The sequence below is a fragment of the Macrosteles quadrilineatus genome, unplaced genomic scaffold (assembly GCF_028750875.1).
Source record: "Macrosteles quadrilineatus isolate MER2022 unplaced genomic scaffold, UCM_ALF_1.0 Scaffold_3__2_contigs__length_128488019, whole genome shotgun sequence".
In the NCBI taxonomy this organism is placed as follows: Eukaryota; Metazoa; Arthropoda; class Insecta; order Hemiptera; family Cicadellidae; genus Macrosteles; species Macrosteles quadrilineatus.
This window is the reverse complement of record NW_026542596.1, coordinates 106,955,018-106,974,110: the sequence shown is the minus strand read 5'-3', so window position 1 is coordinate 106,974,110 and position 19,093 is coordinate 106,955,018. Positions and strand designations below refer to the sequence as shown.

At 34.2% G+C, this 19,093-nt stretch overlaps 1 protein-coding gene across 1 annotated transcript in view; it reads left to right on the top strand.

The window, feature by feature from the left end:
* Nucleotides 1–17,410, top strand: part of LOC128988653 (arylsulfatase B-like) — a 55,670-nt gene extending 38,260 nt beyond the window's left edge. Inside the window, exons 8-10 of the mRNA XM_054410140.1 lie at nt 10,877–11,050; nt 11,406–11,601; nt 14,761–17,410. Coding sequence (XP_054266115.1) covers nt 10,877–11,050; nt 11,406–11,601; nt 14,761–15,094 — 704 coding nt within the window. The 3' untranslated portion in view covers nt 15,095–17,410. The remainder of the gene's footprint in view (nt 1–10,876; nt 11,051–11,405; nt 11,602–14,760) is intronic.
* Nucleotides 17,411–19,093: the final 1,683 nt, after the last annotated feature.

Below are 19,093 nucleotides of genomic sequence, written 5' to 3'. Positions count from 1 at the left end.
ACAACCTTGTTTGTTATTTTTTAAAGAAAAATAAAAACTCTGACTTATATATTTAAATATTGTATTTAAATATATTTACTCCTTGCAATGCTCTCAAAGTGAATTCTTTACAAATCTTGGTTGCCCCTAGGTTGGAAGAACTTGGAAAGTAAAAGTACCAAACAGAGCTTTGGCAGTGGAAGCTTGGTGTTAAATAAATATTTGAGTGGGCCCTGTAAAATAAAATACTCCCCAGAAGTCCTTATGGGACGTCCTTGGTACTGTTTGAAGTTCTTCCAGACTGCAATACCTTCAGTAATAATAATACCAATCTTAAACTACACTGAATTTAATTTGCTCACTACTACACTGATATTTAGTGTTGCACTTAAAAGGTGAATCTTTTGTAATGGCCTATGATTTACTGAATTACCTTTATTTCAATATCTGAATAATACTAACTAGTATACATGTTGCTCGAATTCAAGCAATCGCTAAGTATTACAGAGGTTATTTCAAAATGAAAAACAGCCATATTTACAAAGAGTTTAAAAGAGTCAACTCAAAGATTACCGGTGTGTAACTCATGGAGATACTCACGATGTTCAACATTTCCTAGAAAAGTTAAGTCCATGTTTCCTACTATAAATTGTAGCACTTCGGCTAATACCCTCGTTCATCGTTTGTAGGAATCTTCATCTTGCAGGTGTTCTTCATTATATAGGCTAATAACGATCATAAATTCTTTAAAAAATATTATCTCTATTTCTTCTACTCAGTGGCCTTTTTATGTTTCCATAATTTGCAAATGGGTTCTTTCAATGATTTAATTTTTGTAGGACGCATTTCTTTGAATTTCACCTTAAATATTAACAGCAATTCGCTTATAATAGGGACATTCGACTATAGGGTCTGATGATGATTGGAGTGTCCAATCGAAATCGATCACCACTTACCATCTTTTTTGTATATTTACCGTCTTGTGAGTAACATTATAAGCGTAAATATATGTTTTAAGTGTTATAAGACGTTTCTTTTATTTACTTTCCGTAAGCAATTAAATATCCAGCTGATCATAATGTAAACAAATATGTTCTTCATAAGGATAACATGGGAACTTTAAAAGCCACTGGGGCAGAGCCCAAGGGACTTTTTCAAAAATGTAAGGCCATTTTGCAAATCTACGTGACACGCTCTTTCAAATGAGACGTCAATGGATAAAATCGGTTAAGAAATGGCGGAGGAGTTCAACCGACAAAGTTTCGTGTAGCGTATTAATTATATAGATAATAATGAATTACCAAGGTTATTGAGAACTAGAAAGTGAGTACCAATTTGAATTTATTGCACAGAATTTAATAATTACAATTGACTTCAATTTACAGTTACTGGTTGTGATTTATTTAATCAAAATGACCTTGAGTTACACAATCAGTTGGAAATTATTGAAACTGTTGAATGAATTTATCAAAAGGGAAGATATGGTGCGATTTAACACCTATCGCGAAAGTATTAACGGAAGAGTGGTATTTAATTTAATTGTTTGAGATGACCAGTACCAAGCAAATCCTTTTTGTTGGCCAACGATCAAAAACGAAGGTCGTCTCGCAGTCCAACTGATTAAACAGTAATGTGTTCAATCGTAGCAGTATTTATTAGAATGTTGCTTTATTATTTTATAGCTAATTTGGTACTTTGGCGGTTCATCTATGTTCAAACTGACACAACTTCCGACAACACTTCCGTATCTAGCCGAACCAGCTACCTGCTCCCTCCTTTGATATTAATTTATTTCCCCCAAATCAAATACTGACTGTGGCACTCTTTAAATGAATTGTACCATTTATACTCAACAATGAAATTCGATAATGGCTCTGTTTAAAAATTCCAACACTATGAAAATCTTATGAAGTAGCCTAACTCTGAATTACCCTACAATAACATTTTCGTCTATTTATTCTTAATACTATTGGATCATCACAGCTTAGAAAATACTACAGATTATTGCACTATAAATGGATATAAAAATCAGTGAATTGAATTCGAACCTGGAAACATGTGATCATTTGACAGGAAATAACAAAATATGACAGGAAAATTAACCATGTGCGACTCACTGAATTCTAAAGTTAACAAATAAATAACACAAATTACTTACAATTTCGGACGTCCACAATAAACACAAACACAATTTGAAGGATAAGGATGAGGAATTGTAACTAGCCGGTATTCTATTAAAAACACGATCAAATTGAACTTGTGTGTGACGAACGTGAAATTTCCAAATGGCGGACTGCGTTGGCCGGTAAAACAAACTTTTTGACACTGGTTTGACGATCAAAACTGATTCTAATTTCCAACCGCGTTGCAATTATATCCCTTCGGGATATAGGCTAAACGATTTCGAGGAAATGAAAATTTATCCGACCAACACCGCAAAATGAATTTAATTTGCACGAACGAAAGGTTTCCGACTAGCTACGTTCGGGACACGGGAAGAACAGAACCAGAACACTGATACACTCGTTGCTGGCGGCTCGTCATATCCCTACCACTTTGGTTGGAATTGTGGGTAATTGATCAGCTGACTATTGTTTGCGTCTGCTACACGTTAATTCGTTGTTTATGCTATGAAATCGGTACAATTTGCAAAAATAAATTAGTAACTACTATGCAAAGGAAGAAGCAAGATACAGTAGACTCCCTCTTATCCGGACTTCTCGGGACCGAGGCTAGTCTGGATAACGGGTTACCGGTTAAACCGATGTCTCAAAAAACTTGTTTTAACTGACCGTTTAAATGCATACTGTATTTGACTTAAATTTAGGAGAGCATTGAAATTAGAGTCATGATCACTGGTCTCAAATCTTTCCCACTAGAACAGTCGTTTCACTACCGCCCACCTCCTGCCGATCTAGTCCGGTTAAACCGATGTGCTGATAAAAATTGTCCGGTTAAAGAGATGTCATTTCCCCCAAGTGTAGTCCAGTTAAATCGATGTCCGGTTAAAAGGTATCAGGATAAGAGGGAGTACTGTTTATAAACATCATAACAGTAAGAACAAACTAAATAAACGGTATCAGCAATCTGACAAATACTTTCTCCTATTAGCTTGTTAACAACCTTTATCATGGGTAAGCGATGAGAGTAACTATGATATTTAATAGGTAAAATAAAAATCACAAAAGTTGTACCTACTATCTTTTGAACAATACTTTTATAGGATTGAAGGGATAAACTATTTTGTTTAGAATTATAAGGACCATAACAGACAAATTTAAATCATAACTAGTGTCCCTGTTGCTCAAATTCGAGCAATTGCCAAGAATCACAGGCATTATTGTAAAACGAACGACAGTCATAATTTCTGATGACTTTAAAAGATTCGACTCAAAGATTATGGAAATACTCAAGATGTACATAACAGATGGATATGATATAATCAAAATTTCTTGTAAATATCTTATCATTTTTCAAAAGCTGATATTGTTTTTTAGTGTTTTCCACAATCAGGAAATTAAAAAAACAAAAAACATTATTTCTAATTCTTCTCCTTAGTAGTGTTTTATGACTTTCCTATGTTTTCATGGTTTGCAAATCGGCTTTTTCAACGATTACTAAAAAATGCAGCACAGTGTTAATGCAGTTTTTTTAGAATACCAATTTATCCAGGCTCTCTCACTTTTTCCATTGTAATATCCATTAGCCAACCCAAACTCAAATAGTAAATATTTCCTTTCAACGAAGTCGTTAAATATTTGTAGCAAACTATTTAATTAGCAAAATTGTTGTCTTTTTACAATTAAAATATGTTCTTCTTCTCACTTTTAATTTCGTACAACAGCTGGAGTTTCATAACAATTTTTGTTTCCCATGTTAATCTTATGGAGAAATATGAAACTTTAAAGGGTCCCAGTGCCTCACATTCTAATTATTTCCCTAAAAAGAAAGTTTCCTCCACAACTTCACGTTACGCTCTTTCCAATGACACCAAAAACATGTCAATCGGTTCAGTAGTTTCGGAGGAGTAATTGTCACAAAAAACCTGCTTGCCTATTAAATAAGTATAGATTGTTTTTTTCCCCAAAAAATCTAAATTTCTTTTTTATTGCAAAATAACATAAGTTACAATAACTTTTGAACTGTAATTTTTATAGCAATGGGGGTTGCATTATGTTTTTTGGAATTATAAGGATTATCACATACTAATTTCAAACAAAACAGGGTTTTTTTAAAAATTTGATTTTCTCTTATTTTATGGGGGTTTTTTTATGGGAAATAATTTATAATAAATTTTGAACCGTAATGTTTATTATAATATAATGGAAATGTTTGGTCATTTTGTTAAGAATTTTAAGGACTACAACATGTTAAATTTTTATCAAAAACATTGGGGCCATTTTTGAGAACATTAAATTTGTCCGTTATTTTATGAATTTTTATGGGAAAATCAACATCTATATCTATAAAAGAGGAACTATGTATGTATGTATGTGTGTGTGTATATACGTTATGGACTCCAAAACCGCTCGACAGATTGTAATGAAACTTTCAGGCATTATTAAGCATCTTTCAAGGATGGTTCGAGTGAAGTTTGGTGCAGATCCGTCAAAAGGGCTCTGCCCTAGAGGGTTTTAAGTGGGCCAATGTCAGACTTTTTGAACTACAATGTTTACAAATAAATATAATATAAAAGCAGATGTTTACTTTCACCAACTGTTTTGTAGGTTTGAATAATCACAACTCTGTATTAGCATTAGCGCATTAGTCATGATTTGAAATAGTGCCACAGTGTTTCTACAGAGTGCAGCACAGGAAACTATTTTACTTTAGAATAAGTCCAAATGTATTAAACCCCAATCGCAGCACACCTGTGCACTCAACAACATTTAAAAACACCAATGTTAAATATTAAAAAAATAAAAACCTTTATCAAAGTATTATAAACAATAAAAGGGATGACAATGCCTTAATATATTTATCTTTCCTTCTATACCCACACAATATAACATAAATTATTAGGTGAATAATAATCTTGTGTGCTGCTATCTCGATTATTCAAATGCCTCTCAATTTTTGATTAACCCACCACATTACTGTCATTAAAAGAAGGAACTCCAAATGCGAAACTTAAATCCACCGAAGCTGTGCAACATTACCAGACTAACGATTAAAAGAATGAAGTCTAAATTGATTAAAGCAAAAATTATCCGTGGTAGGTTTAAGGGAGAAATAGTCTTAATCCCAAGAATACTGATGATATCATCCGAATAACCCTCTGAATTTAATCAACTACAATATTTCCTTAGTGTCTTACTTTTGCAATCACCATTATAAGGCACTAGGGCAATCCTTGACTATCGTCTGTTTAAATGTAGAAAAAACATGCTTTTCACATAGACATATGTATTTTGTTAGCGCAGCAACGTGCGCCGGGTAACTGCTAGTTACAAATAAAAGTAAAAAAAAACCACCTGGAGATACTATGGATTAGTACCTACAAACCACACATACAGACACACACACATACAAACACACCCACACACACACACACACACACACCAACACCCGCACATAAACATAATACCAAATTCAACGACTCACTACAGGGCCTGTACAGGCGGCTGGTAGCCCCAAAGGGCTGTCACTGCCCTGTCCCTGTTTGGGACAATGGGAAATTATGCTCAGTGATGGATTGCACTTCATAAGATCTATTTTGTGCACTTGGAGTAACAGTATGCCAAATTACAGGTTTTTCATACATCCTCGGCAATACCTCAATGGCACCTCACTGCCAGCTTGGCTCATGAAACTAGGACCGATATTCTTAAAAAGAACTGTTCGGCCACCGAATGATCCTTTAGTCGAGGAAGTAGAGCTAACCCTCATTATGCCTTGTTAAAACACAATGGTGGAAGTAAGTCAACTGTATCCCTCAAGTACCTATCTCCAAGAGTAGTTTGGGATATAAGTCAATTAGAAAACCATAGGTCTTCCAACGCAAAACCAATGCCTTCCAACACTGAAAGATAATTCTGAACTGGTGACAGATGACAGATGATGGATCACAAATCAAATGAATGTCATTCCAGAGTCAAACATCAATCCAGAACCGAACATCAATCCAGAATGGAATGTCAATCCAAAATTGAATGTCACTCAAGAGATTGATATCCAAGATCATGACGATTATATTAACCAAACTTCATTTCCGAACGTGATTACCAAGAAAATCAACCTCTAGAAAGGCCGAAACGATCAAGAAAACTACCTAGTTAGCTCGCTGATTACATTGTTTAAATTTTGAGGAGAATGTTTTGAATTACTGTTCTTATAGTTATATCAGCTGATATTTTTTAGCGAATTTATAGGGAAGTAGCTATTACCGTAGGTCTCATGGTAAGACCTAAGACCGGGTAATATGTTGTAGTTGGCTTGTTTATGGATACATTTTGATCAAACGTGGCGTTTTCATTTATTTCATACTAAGCTATTGATATTTTAATAAAAACACACTATTAGTTTCCCTGCAGCAGCTAACCTAGGTACTCGTTAAACATAAATGTTAATTTAATAGATCTATATATAAAGCCAAAAGTACCCATGAACTTTTGAGAAAACTACAAGTCACACCCCCATAAACCATATACTTAAAATGATCGTCATGACGAGAAACCTTGCGCAAAATTATCCATTATTTCATAAATTGCCCTATAAGGTCGTAATTGCTTTCCAAAGGGAACTTTCCATTTACCTAATGTTAAAAATACCTCAGCTGTTATTATTTGTTTGTATTACCATTACTGTATTCTGCTTTGTTTATTTCAGCTTAACTTAACCAATCAATAGTTTTTTTTTTAGTTTTTTTTTATAGATTTTATTAACCGATCAGCATTTCATTGCTATACAGGTTAGGTATAATATAAGAAAGACAAACATAACATTATAAATTACATTAACATGGATAGAGGTCAGCTTAGCCCCTCAGGCACTTATTGTCACTGTTTTAGCGGGTCGGACTGTAAAGGCACTGTCCACCAATGAAACACAAATCAATGAAAACAAAAAAAATGGTTATAATAAAACATCTTGAGGCAATCTGGGTTTTAGTCGGAGTCTCTGGATTTCAGAAGGTTGGCCTGTGTTATAAAATCCAATGCTGCTGGTTAATGGAAGTTTTGTAAACAATTTTGATGTAACTTTCTTGATAAAGTCTTCTATAGGTTTTATCCCCAGTTCTAAATGTATTTGACGGGTTCGAAAATACCAGGGACATTTTAGAACTATCCTTAAAACTTTATTTTGAAATGTTTGCAGTTTGCGAATTGAGCTTGATGAAGCAGTTCCCCATACTGGGCAGGCGTATAACAATAGTGGACGTAGAAGTGTTTTGTATAAAAGGCTTCCATTCTTCATAGACATACATGATTTTTTGTTGATTAAAGGAAACAATTTTGATAATCTGCCATAAGCCAAATTTAATTTTTTATTTATATGAAATTTCCAATTTAACTTTCGGTCGAAGTATACACCTAAATATTTTATTGCTTGGTCAGGAGGGTTCCATGCAATCTGTTCACCTAGAATTTCTAAATTTGGAGGATCTAACGGTTTTCGGAGGGTAAAAATCTTCGCTTCACTCTTCGTCGGATTTATGGCTATTCTCCATTTTGTGAACCATTCCACCAAATCGTTTAAGGAAATTTGAATGTTATTGGCCACAACTTCGATGTCATGGTGTGTAGAGTAGAGGAGGGTGTCATCAGCAAACACGGCTGTTTGGACATGGTTTGACAATGGCAAATCAGAGGTGTAAATGTTATATAATAGAGGCGAGAGAATTGCTCCCTGTGGGACTCCGGCTTGAATTGGTCTGGCAGTTGATAGGGAGCCATCAATATTAACTGAAAACGTTCTATCTTCAAGGAAGTTTTCAATAATTCTCTGTAGGTAGGAGGGGACTCCGAACTTTCTTAGTTTATACAACAAACCATCGTGCCAAACACGGTCAAAGGCCTGACTTACATCAAGAAAAACTGCAACAGTATGACATTTTCTTTCAAATCCTTTAATGATGTCTTCAGAAACTCTTAAAAGTTGATGTGTCGTGGAATGTTGGGAGCGAAAACCAAACTGATGAGGAGGTATTAGGGAAGCACTATCTACGTAGGAGTCTAGGCGTTGCTTAATGATTTTTTCAAACAGTTTAGACAATGTGGGGAGGAGGCTAATCGGACGATAACTATTTACTTGCGATGTAGGTTTTCCAGGTTTGTGGATGACAATTATGAGAGAATGTTTCCACATTCGCGGGAAGTATGATTTTGTGAGACAGGCATTGAACAGAGAAGCAAGGAAAGCAAGTCCTTTTCGTGGTAGATTATGTAAAATAATGTTAGGTATTCCGTCGTGTCCAGGAGTTTTCTTGATTCTTAGCGACTTGATGAAGTTAGAGATTTCAGATGGAGAAGTATATTTAATTGGCCGTTCCACCGTGATAAGTGGGCAGGAATTAACTGTGGCAACATGAGCTGAAAATTCAGGGTTTTGAAATTCATCATTCGGACGAAATGAGTAAATGCTTAAAATTCGGACTCGTCAAATGAGCTGATTATATCTTCTGCGAAAAGAAGGAGTTCTGTAGCGTTGCCATAATCTTCTATGTCTATTCTTCAAATTAATAAGGGACCAGGATGTATTGAGGAATTGAGGAAAACGATTTGTTAGGTTTAAACTGACGAACCGTTGCTTGTTCTACTGAGAGACGAATGGAAGTGACAAACAAATCGATAGCCTCATCTATTTGGGTTTTGTCTTTTAGTTGGCGAGGAAGGAGACAATTTTCATGAAAGCATTCTTTAAACCTTTCCCAGTCGATTATTAATACTTTTATTAATAGTTTTATTAAACTTATGTAGTAAACGGGGTGGAGCCCGTGGGTAACAGCTAGTTAATAATTAAAAATCAATCCAGGCAAATGGAAATTGGCTAAGTCGGCATGTTTGCTACAGCGGGGGCATTTTATTCTTGTTTATATTAAAGATTTGTTTACCTTTCCAACTATGTAAGAATTTAAGTTTTAAAATCTTATTTTCTAAAAAAGGTTTTGTTATACACAACAATGCCACTAAGATAGGATAGGAAATAAAAAAAGGAAGATTATAAATTAATGTCATCTAAATTGAAATACCCCCACCGCAGAAAACCTGTAGACTAAGCCAATTTCCATTTGCCGGATTGGATTTTCAACTAAATCTATTTAAATGACATTAGGGTTAACAAGTACTTAGGTTTGTTTCTAAAATTAAGGAGGGTAATAATGTGTGTTTTTAGTAAAATCTAACTTAGAAAGTTTTATAAAATAAATAAATTTGCCGAGTTTGATCAAATGTATCCATAAACAAGCAAACTACCACAGTTTACTCATTCTCCATAAGAATAAAATAGGAATTTCAAACTTGCCATTTTTTTAATTTTCTCTTTAGCCAACAGCCGTAAAAAAACACTCAAGGCAAATTTCATCAAAATAGGACTAAAATTAATACTTAAGTTTTGGCGTTCACGGATTTATATTATATTTTATTCGTCTCGTATATAAAAATTTGATTAAATTGTGTTATGGCCTCTAGAGACATCTAAATGAAAAAGTATATTGGTCCCCGCTCCAGGTCTTACCGTGCCAACTACGGTAACAGCTACTTCCCTATAGGAAAATTTGCTAAATAACAATCTGAACAGATAAATTCAATAAACCGATATAGTTGTAGTCTAAAATCTGCTTCTAAATGTGAAAGAACGCAAATAACGGTTTAGAACCAAGCTCTTACCAAATGTTGATTTGTGTATTTGACATTGTTGCAAAATCCACTGTACATCAGTGAATTTCCTTATTTAGGGAGGTCAGCTAACTATAAAATTTCTTCTTGAACAGTCAAAGGTAGAAGTCAAATTAGTTTCCCCATTTGGCCCAACAAAAATAAAACTTAACAATTTATTCGTGAACCATTTTGCAGAACTTTAAAAAATAATTTAGAATATTCGAGAATTGTTATAAGCCAAATAGTTACGGAGAAAACTGTAAATTTAAAATTCTCGCGTCAATCTTTTAAAGAATAAGTGAACTGTTTTATTTGTATTTTTTTGGATATAGTTTAATAACATTTGGCAAATTTATTCATTCCATGCTAAGCTGTCAACATTTCACTATTACCTAACTGTAGTAGCAAATCTAAGTACTCATTAAACGTAATGTTTTTTGGAAATAAATCTGATAACTTAAAACGTTCCCTACCGACTGTCACACTCCTCTGTAACCGTTCCCTACCAACCGTCACACTCCTCTGTAACCGTTTTCTACCGACTGTCACAATCCTCTGTAACCGTTCCCTACCGACCGTCACACTCCTCTGTAACCGTTCCCTACCGACTGTCACACTCCTCTGTAACCGTTCCCTACCGACCGTCACACTCCTCTGTAACCATTCCCTACCGACCGTCACACTCCTCTGCAACCTTTCCCTACCGACCGTCACACTCCTCTGTAACCGTTCCCTACCGACCGTCACACTCCTCTGTAACCATTCCCTACCGATCGTCACACTCCTATGTAACCGTTCCCTCACACTCCTCTGTAACCGAGAGATGAGTATAGTTATTACTAACAATGCTAATGCGTTAAAAGAAATAGGCTATATTTGAATAAAAATACTTAATACTTTCTTATTAAAATCAAATCAGGCAAATAAAAATTCACTTGGTCTGCAGGTTTGCGGCAGCTTGGGTATTTTGATGTTTTGATGGTTTAGTGCTATGTTTACTTGTGCCAGAGTTGCTATATCAAGTGCCAAGTGTTATTAAGATACCGGCATTCATTTGTAAACCCTACGCTGTTGTGTAGGTAATGTACACAAGGGTGTAGCAGACGGATGGTACGGAGAGACTGGTCGTGGAGTTGAAGGTCAGAAGTATGATGTGGAGGCTGTGTTGACATCACGAGCCTCCGTAGCTCTTTCAGGCTTCACCACTTGGCAACAGATTAGAGAGAAACATCAAGTGAACTCTACCAGCCCAGGTGAGTGGCCTTGTTATGGTAGTTTTCACAGATTATTTAAGCACCAGAGGACTAAGCATTGCTCGGTGGGGTTTACTTTTTAACCATCAAAGAGCTATTGACTTTTCTCCTTTCATTTACTGCATTAAAAACTTATCCAAAAATAAAAATAATTTACTTTACCTCATCTTTGACCAAATTTTATGTCAAACATAACTCCCTGAAGGAGGTTTTAATAAATCCTTATGGTTTTAAACTTGGTATTTCCATTTAACTTAACACCATATTGTGTAAAACTATAAATCCTATCCAAAGCTATAAACATTCGGTATAAATGTCATTTGAACTGAACTATATGTTGGTACCCCTGCCTCAGCCTGGATGCTGCTACACTCTGACACAGTGCTGACACTACGGCAGCAGGCTCAGCTGACCTGCTCAGCTACTGTGGTGGAGTGCCGGCCTCGCGAGGCTCCTTGCCTCTTCAACATCAAGGAGGACCCGTGTGAGAGGCTAAACCTCGCGGAGGCTAGGCCCGAAGTGTTGGCGGATATGGAGATACTGATGGCTATGTATGTTTAATGAATTATCTGAAAACAGTGAAAACTGAAAACTATTTTTGTTGATCATATTTTTCTTCTTAACAGAGTATGCGGATTAGTAGTTGCCAAAAAGTTAAATTTTTGCAAAAAAGTGTAATTGTTTGAAATGACTAGATCTTTTGTCTACATATAGTTTGTGGTCATAATTTAAGACTTTTGATCAAGTAAAAATATAGGCACATGTACAGCATAATGAAGCTTGAGTGGGTCTGTAAATTTACCAAAAAGTATTGGTATGAACAAATTTCCTGAGGGCTCTGCCCCACAGGCAGAGCGTTTGTCAAGAGGGATGCCTCAAATCGAAGAAAGGAGCTACGGTACAGCCCAAAGAAATAAAGTTACCCAACTTTAATTTTCTTCACACAGATTATAAGGCTCTAATCGGTTAGGGAACAACTAATTGTTTTCAGTAATTCATACTGTAAAAACTTTGTTGCAAAATATTACAGACATATTCATTTTAATTAAGTAGAATGTTTAGCAAAGTAATCAGTCAACACTGAGAATAGAAATGTACGTGAACCTTCAAATGCAATTAGAGATATTTAAACTCAATTTCCATCAAGTTTTCAGACAACTCAAATAATCTCACTGCAATTAACTTGAATTTAAGCAGCAGGTTTTCCTCAACATTATGCTTCTTACTATGCAACCCATTGGGTTCCCTAGTAATATTGAGCGATAGAAATAATTGATACCTAATTAATTAAGAAATTACTATTTGCACCTGGTGATAATGGACTCTTCTTGATACCTATGTAATTTATTTTACCAATTCACAAGTAGTAAATACAAAGTAATCCATATAAATCCCAAAGTACCGACCCATGAACTTTTAAGAAAACTATGTCACACCCCCATAAACCATGTACTTAAAATGTTCGTCATAATGAGAACCCTTGCGCAAAACAATCCATTATTTCATAAATTGCCCTTTAAGGTTGTAATTCCTTTCCAAAGGAGCTTTCCATATACCTAATTGAGCGGAGCGAAGCGAAGTGAGCTAAGCTCTTATGCTACACTCCTGCTTTTTTTTACAAATACGGTACTCTGCCTGAACGGCTGAAGTGATCTGCACAAAACTTAGCACAGTCATAGTAACCAACCGTGAGAAGGTATCAATCTGAAATAGTATAAATCTTACCACAGGGCTTTTCCCTATGTAGTCCAGTCAAGGAATGAGGTGTAGAGTGCGTGAGCAGGTAACTAAGCGATTCCTTCAGAAACTTGTTCAGGGGGCTTAGGGTGTTAACATACCAAAAGTCCTGACTCCTAGGTGGTGAGCCAGGGGGTGGAGGGGGGAAAAAGGGGGGGGAAAGGTACGCATTTTGGGTTTTTTGATTATATCTCGAAAACTATCAACTTTTTGTATACTATAGTAAATTATAAAATTGAAGAAGATTAAATTTTCTACAAGAAAAGTATATAATGTGTTTATTTTGGTTCAACAGATTACGAGTTATAACTTATTTAATTGATATCTTATTAAAATCTCCTTCCATAAGAAATACATGTAAATTAGTATGCGAAATGGGGCGAATCCTATCCGCCCAAAGGAAATATAAATGATATTCTGGAAATCTTGACAAAATTTCCAGTAATTTGACACTTTAATCATTAAAATCGATCCAAAATTAAGGCGAGGGAGAGGTAACAAAATGTCGAGTTTTGGTGTTTTTTTATTGGAAATATAAAAAAACCTTAAATCATCCCATTTTTAAACGCTCACCCTCGCTTTAATTTTTGACAAAATTTCATGATTAAAGTGTCAAATTACTGGAAATTTTGTCAAGATTTCCAGAATATCATTTATATTTCCTTTGGGCGGATAGGATTCGCCCCATTTCGCATACTAATTTACATGTATTTCTTATGGAAGGAGTATTTTAATAAGATATCAATTAAATAAGTTATAACTTGTAATCTGTTGAACCAAAATAAACACATTATATACTTTTCTCGTAGAAAATTTAATCTTCTTCAATTTTATAATTTACTATAGTATACAAAAAGTTGATAGTTTTCGAGATATAATCAAAAAACCCAAAATGCATACCTCTCCCCCCCCTTTTTCCCCCCTCCACCCCCTGACTCACCACCTAGGAGTCAGGACTTTTGGTATGTTAACACCCTAAGCCCCCTGAACAAGTTTCTGAAGGAATCGCTTAGTTACCTGCTCACGCACTCTACACCTACTTTTGAATCATTCATTGACTGGACTAATGTGAATTTAAACTTTGAGAAATTTAACATTAGCCTAATGGGTTGATTGGTTGTCATGACAGTATGTGCAAGATAACAATAAAAAGGTAAACAAAAGTTGTAACATGTGCATGTTTATCAATGATTCATCTAAACTAGCACATAACAAAATAGAGAACAAAACGGAAGAACAATCGGATTGATGCCGTTGAGCATTATGCTACAAAATGTATAACTAATAAGGATTATGAACCATTGGCTTTTGATATTACAAGTAGACATTTTAGGACATTCCATTTACTTGAACCAAATGTGCCATTGACATTAGATACTTCAAGTAGACATTTAATTTATAAGAACCGAAAGACCATTGACTTTAGATACTGCAAGTAGACATCTCATTTACGTGAACCAATTGTACCATTGACTTTACTGCAAGTAGACTAGGCATCTCGTTTACTTGAGTTAAATGCACCATTGACTTTAGATACTGCAAATAGACATCTCATTTATGTGAACCAAAAGGACCATTGACTTTGGATACAGTAAGTAGACATCCCATTTACGTATGACAGACATAGCATTGACTTAAACAGTTTTGATTAATATGCTTGCTCCGCTCAATATTGCAAGCAGACAACTGCTGTGAACCTAGTTATTGTGTGGTTATTTCTTGATGCACTATAATGATAATTATTGATACTAGTTGTTACCTACGGGCTTCACCCCGTTTGACTTTATAAGTATATTAATAAAACTATTGATTGGTTAAGTTAAGCTGAAATAAACAAAACAGAATATAGGAATACAAACAAATAATCACACCATTTTAAAAGGTAATAAATTAAAAGAATAACATACAAAAAATGTTAAAAATTACAATGAACTTTTTATTTGATAAAGAATAATTTAACATTTTCTTTGCAGATATCGTCAAACAGTTGTTCCACCCAACAACAAGCCCAGCGATCCTCGGGCTGACCCTGCCCTGTGGAACCACACGTGGGTGTCGTGGCAGGACGACCCACAAGTGGAAGTCCACTTGGTGCTGTTGAGTCGACGTCAGCTTGTCAGAGAAGCTCTCACTGCTGCCATTATCTTGGTGGCTGTGGTCGTCTTGGTGGCGGTGTTGCTGAGAGTAGGATCACCAATGGCGCTCATCGCCAAACTATCCTTATCTGACAAAACCCACAAGAGACAGTTAGGCTCGCCTCATGAGCAGGCAGAGAAGGCTACACTCACATTTCCTCAGGGGTACTGACAGATTAGACTAAAGTTTCAACAGAAGTTTGTTAGTTGTGTTGTGGAGTTAACATCTCTGTTGTATGGGAAAGGCTAATTAGATATTCTATCATACATAAAATATGTATAATTTTACTTCTGAAGAGTCAATTTATCTTGAAGTAAGTTTTGTGGTTCAAAATTTCAATCCCTATTGTATGGAAAGGCCGTCCTGACAATTCCTCGGATGTATACTGGACGATATAAACTTATACTTCTGAAGACTCGACTTCATCTTCAAGGAAGTTTTGTAATTCTGGAGTTTAGTCATCACCTCAATTGTACTAATGGAACAGGATAATATTCCCTCGGCTGAAATGTGATAAACTATGTGACTATTGTTTCTGACAACCTACATCTGTACCAGTATGTCTATTAATCAAATAACATGTTTGTGGTTCTGAAGTTTTTTTGTGTAGGTGAGCTTCCTCAATGCATAAGAACCAGATTAAGAACTAGTTCAGGTGTGTTAAGTTTACATTCAAAAGAGTCCAAATGTTATTCTAATATTTTTAATTAATTGTATTATCATTAAGTTTATTCAATTTCTATCTCAGTTATATCATAGCTAAAACATACTCCTTAGTAGATTTCCCATCCTTATGGAACAGCTATAGCCAATTTTATTGTTAGTTCTGTCCGGTGTACTGTAGATGTCTTGTTTTGTTTACAATTGAGTGGAGTCTATCTCGGCCTTTATAAAAAAAACCACCTCCAAATTTCTGAAGTCTTTAAACAATGTTCCTGGTGCACTAGCTTTTCATCTTAGCGAAGCAACTGAGAACAGGAGGCTACGTCGAAGGCTTCCTCAAGATATATTGGATGAATGAAACCTAAAGAAGATATAATATTTTTATCTAAATTAATTATGTTACAGGGTGTCTCAGGTCTGGGCAAACCCATGGTGGAAGGAAAAAACATAGGTGTGCTATTCCCGTCATATTGGTTTTGATTTGGTTGTTATTGTTTTTATAATGTGTGTTTTTATAAAAAAACAATAACAACCAAATCAAAACAAATACATACTAATTTGACAGTTACAATCAGGTGATCTTTTGTTTGCAATCCACGTGACGTCAGAATATGACGGGAATAGCACACCTATGTTTTTTCCTTCCACCATGGGGCAAACCCATGATGTTATTATTGTTATTTTCTTGTTTATTTTGTTAATGCTTCTGTGAATAATGTCATCATTGAACCAGAAATAAATTCTGTAAAAAAAATTCTATTATTTTAGGGTTATAGTTTCTCATGATCTGTGCCTCACTGTTTGGTTATACAATAACTATTGGACAAGTTATTATTGTCTGCTGCTCCATAAGGATGGAAAATCTATACCAAGGAGTATGTTTTAAAGGTTTTATCTATGGTTATATCATTGACTATTGGATACAGAAGTTGTTGTATTAATAGTCAAAGGTTTTATGATGAGGTACCGGTAATAAATTAATCTTGTGTTTTTAATATAAGATAATAATTCGTATTTTTTTATTTTATATATGTTTTCTTGTTCAGATTAAAATTTTTTTCATTTACTGTGGCTAAGATTGACTTAACACTTTTTTACCAAGGATTTTTTTAATAGCAACAGGTCCATCTATTTATTACAGTTAGTAATAACGTCATTAAATGTATGTTACTTATTTATCTATTATAATTATTTATTATATATAGTAGAAGTGTTTATTGTTATACTTGCTGTATGTACTGAAGTTAAACATTATAAGTTGTTAAATCTAATATTTACAATTATTTTATCTTGAGTTATGTGATAATTGAGTATCTAATTTAGTAAGTGAGTGAGTGAAGTTTGTAGTCAATGTTTTATGAAAGTGCATTCATAGTCCATTAATATTTTCATTTGTATGCAGTCTACCTACCTCATTAGGAACATACGAGGACTGTTCATAAAGTATGATAGGTGCGACACTGATCGCACAATTTCTAGTGATAGTAGTTCCCCTCCTCAAAGACTGTCTATGCCATTGTCCCAATGTTAAAGCTTAAAAAGTGCACAACAATATCCCCCCCCCCCACCCCAATTATGGAACTACTGAAGTCAATCTAAGGGAGAAATTCTTCATTTGAAAAATTAACTGTCTTTCTACCAAAAGTTTTTAACTACTCTCTCAGGAACAAAATCGTAATGCTTTTACCAAGTTACTACTGTTCTATTTCATTGCAGTAACTGTTATTAAGGATTAAATCCAAGTTTAACCTAAATAGCTTTGTGTAACAAAGATAAATGGATATAAAAGTTTGTTTTGACACGATTAAACATTCAAACTAGATATCTGATCCTGCTGTCATTATTTTATCTCTTTTTTTATCAAAATCTTTTGGGAATCAGGTGAGAACGCACGTTTACTTTAATTTCCCCCTGTATTAATTTTTTAACAAAAACTATCACTATTTTACTTTAGGTTGGCTAGGGGTAAAAGCAAAAACTAAAAAACTTTTAGAATATGAAATGTGCAACGTTTTTTATGAAGTTACTGGTTTTATTCGGCTCAGCTGTCCAGCTGATGTACCCGTGCTTTGCTACATTCTTTGATTCTTCATAAATACGAGCTGTTGTTCAAGCTGCAAAGTTCATGTGGTTAAACATTTACTGTAAACAAAAAATTTTCTAAATGAATTAAAACATGGAAACGTTGTTATTTTCCTATTCTTTCTTCAAAAAGTCGAACAGAAAAATCATTTTCATAAGCTTTCGTATGAAGACTCGGGGGCAGAGCCTCGATTTGGATACATCGTTGGTTATAGAATCGTACTTATTTCCTATAATCAATGGCAAAATCACAGATTAATAAACTAAGCTGATAGTTCTAAAGAATATTTTTAGCGAATTTCCTTATAGGGAAGTAGCTATTACCGTAGGTCTCATGGTAAGACCCAAGCCCGGGACCGATTTACTTTTTCATTTTGATGTCCCCAGAGGCCAAAAACACCATTCGTTCAAATTTTGATATATGTGCATATACAGTATATCTATTTAAAGATATATATATAGGCCTATATGTGTACGTCCGGATGATAGCTTGAGTAATTTTTGTCCGATTTTAATAAAATTTGATTTGAAGGTGTAAGGTGGGATACACTTGAATGAGTTCGCGAACCAGCATGATCGGACCATGGGAACGGGATTTAACGGTGGGTTTTATGGGGTAAAAATGGGGTTTTCTCATTTTTTACCCTTAAAACACCAAATTTATAATGTTTTCTCCAGACCTTTTTAAAGAGCTTAGAATAACAAATAATTTAGTATACTAAAGTGGTTTTGTACGGTGAATGGTTACGGAGAAAAGTAAAAAAATTGGTAATTAAAAATTTCCATGTTATTCTTATGGAGAATATTGTAAAATGTTGTAGTTGGCTTGTTAATGGATATATTTTGATCAAACTTGGTGGATTTATTTATATCATATTAAGCTATTGATATTTTAATAAAAAACACACTTATCCCTAGTAGCACAAAAATGTATTTTATAAATATTTTATATATTCAAAGTTGTATTTCATAGAACCTCAAATAAAATATATAAATAATATATCTTTAATAATAGTTTGATATATTCAAATATATATTTAAAATATTACCAAAAAGCAATGCAAAATATCAATTAAATATATTGATAAAATAAGTATAGAATCTATAACATAGCCTACATATTTTATATGTATATTTTTCCTATTAAATATAAAAAAAATTATGTGTTGAGAATATTTTAAATATATATTTAAAATATTTTTGAAACTATATTATATTTTTAAAGTGTTTATAAATATATTTTGAAACATCAGATATTTTTATTAATAAAATAATAATTTGTAGAATATATATCTATATCTAATTCCATAAGCCCAAAATTTTACAATGAAATTGTGAGCGAACGGGAGGCCCTAGAAAGCTGGGAAAGGTCTCATTTTAAATGTCTGAGCATGAAATTTTGGGAAAACTATTCATTTTTATTAA